The sequence below is a fragment of the Lates calcarifer genome, linkage group LG7_1, assembly GCF_001640805.2.
Source record: "Lates calcarifer isolate ASB-BC8 linkage group LG7_1, TLL_Latcal_v3, whole genome shotgun sequence".
Lineage (NCBI taxonomy): Eukaryota > Metazoa > Chordata > Actinopteri > Centropomidae > Lates > Lates calcarifer.
Genome location: NC_066839.1, coordinates 12218513 through 12232002, shown reverse-complemented (window position 1 = coordinate 12232002; position 13490 = coordinate 12218513). Strand labels below are relative to the sequence as shown.

Genomic DNA, 13490 nt, shown 5'->3' with positions numbered 1-13490 from the left:
CACTTGATGTTTAACTTTTCACCCTTCACTGTTGAGGATGCCTGTTCTGTCTTTCAATTTCTTACAATCACTTTGAATAATATTCATACAATCATGTCAATGCAAAACTTTGTGATTTTCTCCAATCACCTCAACAGTAGTTCCAGCTAAATTGAACTAATGTATTTTAAGTCAGCTCAGTTAATAATTAATCCCATCACAGTCTATGTCCCTGATATGTCTTTGACAACAACCATATAATGATAAAAATCTGTGTCACATCCACATGGGAGTGGACCTGGATTACTCTTATCTCCCAGAGAATTCATTCATCCTGTTGATAATGGACAATTGACTCATCTGAACTTCTATAAATAGAAATCATATCATTTCTTTATTGGTACACAGACATATTTTTAAGCATTAGAAGCCTTAACTTATTTGAATCTCCAACTTTATTAAAATATGGTCCTATCTATTTATATGTTGTTTTGGAATGTATACAAAGAAAATATTTTGACACATCACGATATGAAAGCTTAGATATAAATGATAAATTTAATAATGGCTGTATTTCATTTAGCTGCTTCAGTTTCCAGGTCCTGGTGTTGTTCATGCCAACTTACTGTCATGACTTACTGTTAATGTTAATGATTCATGATTCATTGTTAATGTTAGTGGTAAATTAGTAACATTGAGTTTTTCCTATTGTAACAATTCATAGAGTCTGCTGTGAAGAAAGCCTATTGATGTGTGTTTTTGTGTCTTTGGGTTTTAAAGAAGCTTATAGTCAGCAGTGGTGGAAAGTAACTAAATACATAAAAATACAGTTTTTAGGTATATTTGCTTGAGTATCTCCATGTTATGCTACACACTACAAACCACTACATTTCGCAGATAGATGTATTTTTTACTACATACTTTACCACTTTAAGTATGTAAATAAAACAATGCATTGTTACAGATTAAACCAGTGGTTTCACTTGTGACCCCTCCCTCACTTTAAAACAATGTCTGGTTGGTGCCCCCACATTTAAGATGTGTGTTCCACCAAAGTGATATTTCCCTAATAGGCTCTTCTCAGACGGTTTCATTTAAATGACAGTTTGAGGTCTAAAGTAGTTAGAATAGTTAAAATTAGCTCCATATTAACCAACGATAATATATTACTACTGATGCTATTTACATAAGTCAGATTTTGAATCCAAGGCCTTTGACTTGTAATGGAGTATTTTCACTTCTTCCACCACTGTTAGTCAATTATGTGTTGTAATGACGCTAAAAAGGCAAAAGGCAATTTCTGTGTTGAATCCATGAAATGGTTGAATTAACGAGCCTCTTTTGACTGACAGGGACCTTCCGACTGCCATGATGGGAGCCCGGCTTCACCTTCTATCATCAAAGAAGCCCAGTTTTAGACACACTAACATAAAAGCCTCAAAAATGACAATGATCTCCTTCCTGTTTCAGTGTAACATACTGAGATAGAGCAACACAATCAGAAAGCCTTTAGACTCACTTCCCTTCTAAGAAGAGTTAGATGTATTAATATATTAATTATTTATTTTTAAGAAAAAAACTAAAACGTTCAACTAAATCTAATATTTGATGCACAATTTTGAGCATAAGCATGAACTGTTCAGAAATATTTTTTATATTGAACTGTAAATTAAATATTTTCACTAAATCTGCAAAAAGACAAATCTGTGAAATGTTTGTTTGGGACAATTTTACCTGTCAGTATTTTAGACATGTACAGTTGATCATATGTACAATATAGATGCACGTGCCACAGTGAATTGACACTAATTTTGTCATTACATGATCTGTTGATCTTAACGTGGTCACCACATTACCCACATTTTTAAGTGTGATTTTTATCGAAAATCTCTTGACACATGAGTAATTTATACAGCAGCAAATTAAAGGCTTTTTAATCCATGTCAGTCCACAGTAAGGGATAAAATAATGATGATATGTTGTGTAATATTTGTAACACCATTCATGTTTACTTATTTAACATGAAATAAAACTGTTTTTTAAAGTTTCCCATCTTCATTTTGTGTCATGCTTTTTCTCATGGCAAAACTATTTGACTGAAAGCCAGAGAACACAGTAAAACCATAACCCAGTGAGCCCAGGTCCACCACACCCAGGGACATATTTGCAGTATTCTTTTCATTTCCCATCACATTTTTCATTCTGTTATCACAACTCAGATGCAGCTGATTACAGACATGTTCAAAGATGGATGCACTGTTGTCTTTCAGCAGGAGAAATCCTATCAGTTATGTCGCTCCTGTAACCACAGCATGAAGTCATGCTTTGGATGCTGATTATCACATTCAGTTATATGCAGGTTTTCTATGAGCTCATATAACTTTTCTTGTAATGTTATAAATCAGTAAAACTGCACACAGATGTAGATAATGTCTCAGTCAAATTTGATGATATTGAATCAAGATACTGATTAAAGATATGCTGCCCAAAAAGGTTTCGTCTGTGTTTAAAAGCATAGTGTGTTTTGCATCCTCCATCAGATAGAGTCTAACCTAATACTGATCCCATTTTTTCAAAATAAACAAATAAAAAATATATATGTGTGTGCGTGTGTACACACACACACATATATATATATATATATATATATATATATATATACACACGCACACACACACACACATATATATATATATATATATATACACACAAATAAAGGATCAAATACAGGACTGTGTGTTCCCCTCTTGGCCACATGATGGCGCCTTTGTTACGTACAAACAGCACTGCCTCTGCTAATGAACTCAGCGGCCCAGTAGGATTCAAGTGAGGGGCACAAGAGAGAAACGTGAGCAAATACATTGGGGATATAATATGTCCTGTTATTGTTTATACTTCGCTTTGATCAAAAATTTGGAAATAGCGTGATTAAAGCAGAAGAGCTGCAGTGTGTGTCACTCTGAATAAATGACTACATCAAACTTCTCACTGGCATAAAGAGATAAAGTTGCCTCGAAGCAGCTCTGTTATGAGATCATTCTGACTTAAGGCCAGTTCTCAAAGAGCAGCTCCCATTTGACTGATTCTCTGATGATCTCATTGTTCTCTAGTTAGCTAATGACTGATCCTTGGCATAGATTGATTGTTAAAGTTTCTATCATGAGTTTTTCCTGGTACAACAGGTTCATCGGCTCATAGATCTGTGGAAACAGTACTTAGTAGTGGTGTTTCAGTGTCCATAAATGCAAAATTCAGAACTTCACTCTAACAAATTATTTTAACATCTGCTGCGAGTCATCCAACAGCACATAAAATGATACTTTTATTATTTAACACTTTTGAAGAAGAAGAGCAGTACAGATGAGAGAAATACAAGGAAACACAAGTGAGGATTTCTCTTTGGTTTTATAAAGGAAGTAAAAGACTGACATCATACATCATTTGTTGTGTCAACACTATTTATACTGCACACCACACAGCAGAGTTTCCTTCTTTTTATGAGTCTTATTAATGTGGAATATATGAACTGTAGACAGGAAGGTCACAAAAGGACGAGGACGAGCAGGGTGTGACCTCAGGCTCGCTGGGGAAACTCCTGACGGCTTGCCTGCCCACATGTAGAGATGGATGTTTGAACAAGGCCTCTTGTATGCATATGACATTTCAGGGCTGCTTGGAAGAACTTACTGTACGTGTGAAGGTTAAGTCAATTTGCTCTTACTAAGGGATTTTGCTCATCTGCTGTTACTTGTTTGGTCACTTTACTTCTCTGCTGTGAAATTCAACAAGTGAGTCTTTTTATGCAGAAAGAGTTAGGTCTGGATCTGACAGAGGCTGGAAAGAGGATTTAATTGTTCTTTCCCCCCTTAATATTGGCTGAGTAGATTTTGTTGATGTTAGGTTGCATGGCGATGTGAAAACAAGCTTCATGGGGTACATAATAATATATTATGATATGGTGTATATTGTGATCTACAAATTTAACTGAGAAACTACTTATAGATAGAACGGCCAGGTGGACATAAAAGGTGCTATATGCAAGTGTTTGCTATTGCTACATAGCTAACTCTCTTTAATCGCCAAAAACTGTCTCCAGCAGTGGTGTGTTGTTTTGTTTCTATTTCTATCACCCTTGTAGCTAGCCCGAGCCCATTCCATCTCATAATACAAGTCTACCCCTGCTCCAACATGAAGTTGCGCTGCCCAGAGGAATTCTAATCTCATGTCTTGTAAACACAACAATGGTTGAAGCTCTGAGTAAGTAAACAGCTGTTAATGTTAATGTTGTCTATGTAGCGATAGCAAAAATGCACATATATATATTTGCTTTCATGTCGAGAGTTAGACCAAAGAGTTAGCAAAGTTCTGAAGTCCACCCACTTTTACCTCTAAAACCTACTGGTTACAATGTTTATCTTGTTTGTTCAACACCCCATACACAGATGGATTTAAAGGGACCTACGCACTGTAACAATTTTTTTGACAATCTTCAAAATATCAACGAAATGCTGGAGGTCAAAAATCACAGATTATTGTTTTTACATTTCTGTTTGTATAAGCAGTGTACAAACACAACAGATTGTGTTAACTTGTGAGCTTTAGAGGTGCTGGTAGGCAGATTTGTTAACTTGAAAGAGAGCCAGTCTTTCTCGTCTTTATGCTAAGCTATCCATCTCCTGCCTGTAGCTCTACACTTGAAGCACAGACTTAAGAGTAGTATCAATCTTTCACTCTCATTTCAGCCTTGACTAAATCTAAACAAAATAAGTGTATTTCCAAAAATGTGGCTCTATTTCCTTAAAGAGAAGCTAACTCAGATGCCAAGCTAACTCAGTGGCATCTCACGGCACATATTATCATATCACTCACCCATGCATATGTGCAGCCTTGTGGGAATGATATTCTGACAGATTACCAGTATTACCAGCATCACCACAGGATGGGCGATGGCGTACCTCAGTCTCATGGTGCGCAGTCTTTAAGCAAAAACATTGACTACTCCATGGCATGATGATTTATTCTGTAATGCTGTTGCATGATGGTAAAATGCGTCATTGCCCCGAGGATGGATGATCCTATCTCTCTGCTGGCACTTCACAGATATTATCAACTATCCGCACCATGATCCCTCCTGCACCCACAAACCCAAACCAAAAATACACAGCTAAAATTATAAACACTATATTTAGTTTGTCTAGAGAGGTGGGAGGAAAACAGCATTCTGTAATCAGCTGTATGCTGTTTATGTCAAATGAGGCTTAGGGACTAGATTGTAGGCCTTCTTGCAACTAGTTAGAAAGTAGAAATAAACCATACATTTGCCAATAACACTGCCAGTTGGTGTGGGAGTGCAGATAGCTATCAGACTCATAAGGCATGAATTGGAGGGTGAAATGTGGAGGGAGGAGGCTGAGGCAAACACAGCATGATGCAGTGCCTCCTGTTTGTGTTGCCTGTTCAAACAGCAACAGAGATTGATAGTGCTGGCCACGCACAACACACAGTAGTAAAGAAGGCTTGTATGTGTGTGTGTAAGTGTGCACCCGGGTGAAGACACACCGGCAGAAAAAAGAGACAAAGATAAAGCCAAATCATTTCATAGAGATGAGAAAAACAGAAAGAGAAGCGCTAAAAAGTGAGAAGGTCGAGCTGACAAGGAGGAATATCAAAACAACCACAAAGAAAAGATCCTTGCAAGACAGGAGATGAAAGTATAACTAGGACTGAGAGTGAAATACAAGTAAGTGCGGTAAAGACTTTGTCACACACAGATGGCCGCTCGGTGTATTTTGGAGAGGCTGCAGAGCGAGCACCTCATCCATGCACATTCTGGAGAAATATAACTCGCTCGCAGATGGACTGCAGAGAAGGGAGGTGCTGCCATGAAGTCAAACTGTAAACTGATTCTTGATATTCAACACTGGCTCGGCGCCAGGGGAGCTGTGCTTGGTACCGGCATTTTCCTCTTCACTTTACAGAGAAGATAAAGACTTCTCTCATTTTTCTTAGTTCAAGGCACCTTTTTTTCCCTCTCTATGTGTGTGTGTATGTGTGTGTGTGTGTGTGGCCTCCTCTGGCCCTTAGATAATGAGTGCTTGAAATAGCAAACACAGAAAATTTATGTGTTTGGATTTCTGCTCTGAACATACAAAAACACAGATTTTGTCTGTTTGGTTATTTGTGAATGATTGGAGCGTGCAGAGACCTGCAGGTAAAGGGCAGGAAAAAAAAACACATCTCCTATGTGGGTGTACAGACCAGTACAGATTGTTATAAGTTGCCCCAGTCTCATTAAGATGATTTTGATTGCCCTTGTTATTCATATTCAACTCTGTTTTTCAGTAGGACCAGCAACATTCAAATAAATCTTATTAAACATCCCTCCACTATAATTTTCAAAAATTCAATAACTTTATCTCATGGTGAGTTTCATGTGGTTCACCATGATTCCAGCACAAAATCTTAGGGTGCCACACGAGCATTTGACTCAAATTATGTCACACACAATGTTGTGTCACAATGTGTGTTGTGGCTGTGTTGATTAGCTACTGCAGCTGGGGACTAATTTCTTCCAGTGTTCCCCGAGGCTCGTGTGTTGTTTTCATTTTATTGTTCATTGGGGAAAATGGCTCAGTCGGTAAAAATGGAAAAGTCGCTTAATTTTTCCTCCACTACTGAGCTACTGTTTTGGCTTCTGGAGCTCACTCCTGCGCCTGTGGTTCAGAGACTGGATCTCCATTAAACGGTTTATGTTTGTGGGCACGTGGACATAAAGGTGGTACTGAATCCTGTCGGTGACACAATGTTATGACCAACAGCACTTTACAGTACTGTTTCTACTGTACAGCACACACTAAATGACAAGTGAGGTATTCATGCAATAGTTTGCAAAAAAAAACAAAAAAAAAAACATCTTTGATTTACCTTTAAATTTTTCTTCTGAGAGCAGGAGAGGCCTGGGCCGTAGCTTTTGGAGGAGGTTACTCCCTCCGCCTCAGGTTTCAAAGCTGGCAGGCTGATCAGAGCGCAGAAGGTTTGTGAGCCTTGGCACTGACACACAGCACCAGGCTTTGAGGACCCAGATTAACCTGCACAGTAGTTAAATAAACACACATCCATGCGTGGCCGCATGAATGGACGTTTCATCACAGCTTGCTACATTTCCGTGATCATAGTGGACTCACACTCCACTGCACTGCATGATGCAATTAAAAATAACACAAAAACATATGTGGAATATTGACTGGTGGAGAGGTATAGGTATGAGTACAGTCTACACTGCAGTGGAAACTCCCTAAATGACCTCCACCTCTCTGGTGTTGGAGCTTTTTCCTTGATTTTTTCCTTAAGATTTGGTTTAGATGTTTGTCAGTCATTAGCTCTGTCCTGTGTTCACAGATCAATCCTAGCATTGTGCAGTTTGGTCCCAGTAAAATTACCTCAAGACCAAATTTGCTTGACCCTGGTGTGTGTGTGTGTGTGTGTTTGTGTGTGTGTGTGTGTGGATGTGGGTGGGGGAGGACTTTCAGACAACCGCATGACGGGAGCTTAGTGGGGGTGTGAGGTGAGCCCCCATGGCAGCGGGTCATGTTAAAACAGCAGAGGAGAGGAAAGGGGGTATGGGAGTGGGGGTGGGGGGCTGGGCTTGTGTTTGTACACAGGGAACCCCGGGGCAGCTCAGTAAAATAAAAAAATAAAAAAAGAGCTTTATTATTTAGGCCTCTGCCAAGCAGAGATCAGGGTGGAAAATACACAGGATCCCCGGCGCCAAGTCCCTTGCTCTTGGAAAATCTGCCCCAGAAGCGTCCAAGCGTAGGGCCTGGATTTAATCACCCACTGTGGCGTTTGTCCTCTCGTCTGAAGAAAAAAAGCAACAATCAATCTACATCAATGTGACCCTCAATCCCTCCACCAGCAATCCTATTAAAAGACACGTTCTCTATCATGTGAGTAAACCTCATTTTTAATTCTGGGCATGACTTCAGAAATGACGGAAGTCTGTTAATAGAAGCTGTCAAACTCTTACTTGTTCTGGCCTCTTTAACTACACATCAGTAATATACACATTCATGTGCTGCCTCATGATGACAAAGTATTTTCTTCATATTTAGAGTTATGTTTTGCAAAAGACAAACTATGTCCTGCACTGCAAAATTCATGCGTTATTGCAACTAATTTCTGCTTAACAACCTTTTTAATTGTTATAACAATGGGGAATGCAGCAAAGTTTTTAGCTCATTTTAAGCTGGAGTATGGATCCAGTGAAAGCGTCATGTCGGAAATGGCCTGCATGGACCTGAGTTCTCACTAACAGTGGATCTGTCACTGCTCCCATGTGCTTGTGGACAAATCCAATAGGAGAGCGCTTACTTCGAGCCAAAGTGCTCATCAGTGCAAAGAGATCCTGGACAACTCATATCATAAAGTTCAATATAATTGGTGATGTACAGACACTAAACAGTCGGTAAATGGACAAATGGCAGCAAGCCATATCTGCTGCAGTGGTTTTTGCTGTGGTTTTGTTTGGCGATGGAAAGTTCAGCAGCCTCATGTAAATAGCAGACATTATCAGAAGGACAGTGCCTTCAGTTTTTTATCTGTCTGGCACTTTGTCAATTTACACCACTCATCTCATCCATCAGGAGTGCAATGATGAACATGGAAATAATACCTGACCTCTGTGAAAGCCATTTCATAACTGAGCTAGCAGCAAGAAATCGTCATGCCAAGTGTAGACTTCATACAGTTCTGGTCAGTTTTACAACCAATAACCTCCACCTGGGTCGATAACTGCTCTATCAGAATTTATTGCATCATCGCTTCAGTATTAACATTTTTTTGGCAGAAAAACATGGGGACAAATGCAAGGCCCAGCCAGAGGAAATCCTCAGACTCTGCACTGTCAAGCCATTTCTGTTGTTTCCTAGCATCCTCTCTCACACCCTGCCCGCAGGGCAGTCCTATCTGCTTTGAATCATCCACCTTCAGTTTTCTGCCCAGAACAGACAAGGTTGCCTGCATCTCTGACTGCAAGCCAGAGAAAATGACCTCAGTCCTAATGAAGACCAGCGAGTGCCTGGTTTTGTCCTTCACACCCATCACTGCTTGATTCCTTTCACTCTGTTTTCATGAGAATCGACATGCATGTGTGCTGGGAACTGAAACACCTTCATGTACACCAGGGTACTTTGCTAGGATGATGGCTATCGGTCTGTGTTCACCATTACAATTTACAGTTAAACGAATAGATGGCAGAGCTGGTATGAGGAAATGTCACTCAATGTTATATAGGCTTTACTGCTCCAACACATTTAATTCATTGATTAAAAATAGTTCATTCTTTCTGCCTGTCAGAAACTATATTCAATATCTGGATTTCCATCATGTGCAGGCGGTTGAGACGTTAAATCATCAAAGTCTTGGCCTGTTTCACAGAAGTAGGAAACACTCTGAGCTACAGTTTATTAGCTACCAGGACAATTGTAGTACAGAGCAACTTGGCGAGGATGGTGGGTGACAAAACAAGAATCATATTAAACAGTGAGAGCCCAGTGGGTTGCAAATGCTGGTCTGCCAAGGAGAAAAAAAGCCTACTTAACTTTAAAATCTCTGCGCTTCATAGCTGAGGTCGCAAGAGAAACACTTCAGCATTGTGAAGCTTAGCAAAGGTTCAGGAAAATCCTTCACCACCTCACCTGCTGATGCCTGGCTGACTTCCATCTACCTCTGATCAGACGTTTCCCTCTCACAAAGACATCCCAACGTCGGGCTCCATTCCTCATCACCAGTGTCTCCAGGGGCAAGTTTCCTACATATCGGAGGCATCATTTACATTTGATTGCTTCCCATGGTGATCTACTTCCTGCTTTGGTCTAAGGAGCAAAAGACTGTTTCTCCTGTGCACAATAAATTTTATTCTACTTTTCTTATTCTTTTGTTCTAAATCTCCCCTGTATTAAATAAGGTTTTGTGTACTGCAGTACACACATCTTTGGTGACCAGGTAAGAATTCATAGCACTATGGTTATAGCTCTCATGGACCATAAAACCTCTGTCACCTCAACACCACTCCCCCAATCAACATCTCCCCTGTTACGTGATACTATGTTGCTGACATGGAATAAGAGCAGCATTTGTATTTTTACACTTGTGTTTTTGAATCAGTGAAACCTTCTGTTCTCTACTGTAAAGACAGTAGAGAACAAACTTTTGGAAAAATATTGGTGATGAAATACAAAATGATCAAATTATCAAGTTTCCCATCCTGTTAGACTTTATGTTGGGTGAATATAATGTTGTTATAGCTGATAGAGACAAAGGCTCAACTAACAAAAATAAGATCAAGGTTGTAAACCATACTTATGTTAAGGAAAATTGTCTCTGACAGTCAGCGTCCTCCAGAGACAGTGCCTGCCAGGAGCTGTCACCTTTCTCTGCTTTACTGATCAGGTTTGTTTATGTGTTTGCACAACACAACACAGAAATCTTTGCTCTCTCTTCTGCATTAGCCTCAGAAAACATGTCTACAAGCCATAATAATCAGATCTCATTTTTCTTTTTATACTCAGTGTAACTACATCATGCTACGCTGTTCCAAAACACTGCTGGACACCAACGCCCACCAACATGTGTTCAAAGACAAGCTCTTCTTCGACAAATACTCCTGAGATCAATCACCTGCCATAAAAATGGAAATTTCGGCCGCATCACCTCCACGTCTGCTTTGATCCACCAAACAGGTTCTGAGATCACAAGAAAGCTGAATTCTTCAACTCAGTATCATCATCTGGATGAAGATGTTAAGTCCAGGCAGAGAAAGTTGTATCCAAAACACACCCTGTTTGTGATTCACCAAACAAACACAGCTGCTGTTGGCTGATAGCATCCAGGCAGCAATCCAGCCTTAACACTGTGACACTGTTGCAAAGTATAGTAAGTACAGCATTGAAAACATGCGCACGCGCATGCATGCACACACACACCCACAAGATTTCTTCTCTAGACTTTTTCCATGTCACTTTAAGACCCAATAATTCATTCTATCACCATGATAGTTATAAGTATGTCCACATGCAATTAAAGAGTTTTTATTTGACTGAAATGTCTTTATATCTCCTTTGTCTGTATGCACCTTTCACAGCATCAATAATAAAATAAAATGTTATATAAAGTTGTTCCATAGAGTTTAAAGGACCTGATAACTGGTGTTTTCAAAGATCAGTGAGTTTGAGAATAATAGGAGGTCTTAATCTTGTGCTATGTGATCTTTAGTTGTGGGGCTACACTTGTACTTATAAAATCATATTCATTGTTTACATTGTACTTGTTGGTTTTCCTGTTATCATTTACCTTCTTTAGGGTCTTTGTTAAGCATTTCATATACGCTAACAATGGAAAAAAAAAAGACTTGTGTGATGTGATAGGTGTTGCTCCTGTTAACAAATATTTAAGAAACTCATCACCAACCACTGCAGTTTCCTTTAGCTCGACAGATCATTTGAGCATTTTTCAGCACACTGTTTTGCTTTTACGGGCACAACTTTACTGGTTTACTCTCCAGGCTTTCACCAACCAGTTGGCCGCAGGAGGCATGCATTTATAGCAAACTGACTGTACACTATCAGCCCCAAATGACACAGACAAAGTTAGCAACCAGATGGTGAACATAGTGAAGCATCTAGCAGCTAAAGATATTTCACTAAGGAGTTGGTGGAGGCCAAAACAGAGCTAAAAGCTGAGTGAATGTTGGACTCACTGTACATCTGTGAGGAAGCCTCCAACTCCAAATGATGAACACATTTATAGCTTCTATATAGTTATAGTTTATAGCTTATACCACTGCCCCCAAGTAAATAATACTACTAATAATAATCTTGACATGTTAATAAAAACTCAGTCTAATCTAGCAATGCATCACTGCACAGCACACACTTTAATGGGACTGTCATTATCAGCCACTAATTTCTTTTTGGGTAACAAGTATGTAACTCGTGAAAAAGGAATAACTTTAAGGCACCTGCTCTTATGGTCTGTGGTGCACAGACTTTGTCCTCTTTGATTTACTTTTGCATCAGAAACCTGCTATTGAGTCATTCTCTGGCCCCCTCAGGCAAAACTAGATCCAGGATCCTCTGGCCGGCTCTCATTTGTTCGTCTCACTATTGGACTAAACAGGTGTATGAATCACCACACAGGTCCCTGATTTGCTGCATCAGCTGTCTGTCTGTTTGCCTTTTTGCCCCTCTGGCTGAATATCATGTAAACGTTTCATGTTTGGATTTTAGTGAGGTAAAAAAAAAAAAAAAAAAAAAAAAAAGTTAAAAAAACGCCATTCCTCTGGAAAAGGTCCCTTGGCAAGAAAAGGTCAACTGTGAATGTGATCACTGAGGAGAGTGAAAGGGAAGTTACATCAGCCCTGCAATAAGCCAGCTTAGTGAATTATGATCAATCATAGTCTGAGACTTTCACAAATCGCAATGAATGTGTAGCAACAGCAAGAGCTGGCTTTGGCTTGGTTAAGTCAACTACCGAACCCACCGCCTCTAAAGCCTTGGATTTACTTAAAGAATTTATCAAAGAAGACATATTCCAAACACACCCAGTGTTTAGCTAGCTAGCATGCACAGTGGGATCTGTGTTTCAGTTAGCAGCATTACACTTTTGTCAAGTGAGGATTTTTTTTCACGTTTGTCTGCATATATGATTGTATTTTTAGTCTGCCACTAAATACAAAATAAAAGCTTACAGGGTCAAACAGGCTCTTGGCAGCTAAAGAGCTGTACAAGCCCATTTTTGAGGCTTTAAACCCTCTTTATCCCAGTTTACACTTGGCCTCAATGGAGGGGAAGTTACTAAAGTTATTATTTCAATCCCACACAGCAATTAGCCCTTGCTTTTGTCTTGGCTTTTTTGTATTCCTTTCAAAACACCAGTCATCACACAAAAATGTAAAGTGATGCAACAGAGATATCCTTCTCAGAGAAATACAGGCTGATGATGCATTGCATATAGTTGGTTGTTGGGGTTTTTCCCCCGCTCACTGCTGAGCTCGCTGGAAGCAAAACTAAACTTAATCACAAGCTAAAATGAAGCTTTAATGATCCATGAGGGGAACTTTGGTTGCTCTATCAGCAAATAGTAAAAGGATATAGTGGAGAGAAAAGTGAATGGCCTGTTTTTACATGGCACTTCTTTAGCAGGACAAAGGCTGAACCATGCCTCTCTCACACACACACTGATGGTGCGGGGCCTGGCTATCAGGACCAATTCAAAGTTAAGTCTCTTGCTTAAGGATACTTTGGCATTCGCCAGGAGGAGCCAGGAGTCTAACAATAAACCCTGCAATTAATAGATGGTCTGCTCTACTTCCTCAGCCACAGCCAAAAATGTAATGCATGAAAAACTATAATAAATACTCTGCTATACAACTTACATTATGTAGCTGTGACAAAGAGAAGTACTGCCTAAACTGCTGAATGTACAGTATGAAATACATGAACTATGTGCACTTT

The 13490-nt window shown here is 39.5% G+C and overlaps 1 protein-coding gene across 20 annotated transcripts in view; it reads left to right on the top strand.

The window, feature by feature from the left end:
* flvcr2b (FLVCR heme transporter 2b) overlaps positions 1-13490 on the top strand; it is a 68778-nt gene that overhangs the window by 38081 nt on the left and 17207 nt on the right. For 7 of the 20 annotated variants that reach the window (XM_051071894.1, XM_051071898.1, XM_051071893.1 and 4 more), the window contains one exon: positions 1332-2026. The exons of the other annotated variants lie outside the window; for them this stretch is intronic. Coding sequence is in view for 2 of the 7 variants with exons in the window: in XM_051071898.1 (XP_050927855.1) it covers positions 1332-1397 (66 nt within the window). In the remaining 5 variants the exon portion in view is untranslated. Of the gene's footprint in view, positions 1-1331; positions 2027-13490 lie in introns of those variants that run through there. 20 annotated transcript variants of the gene reach the window in all.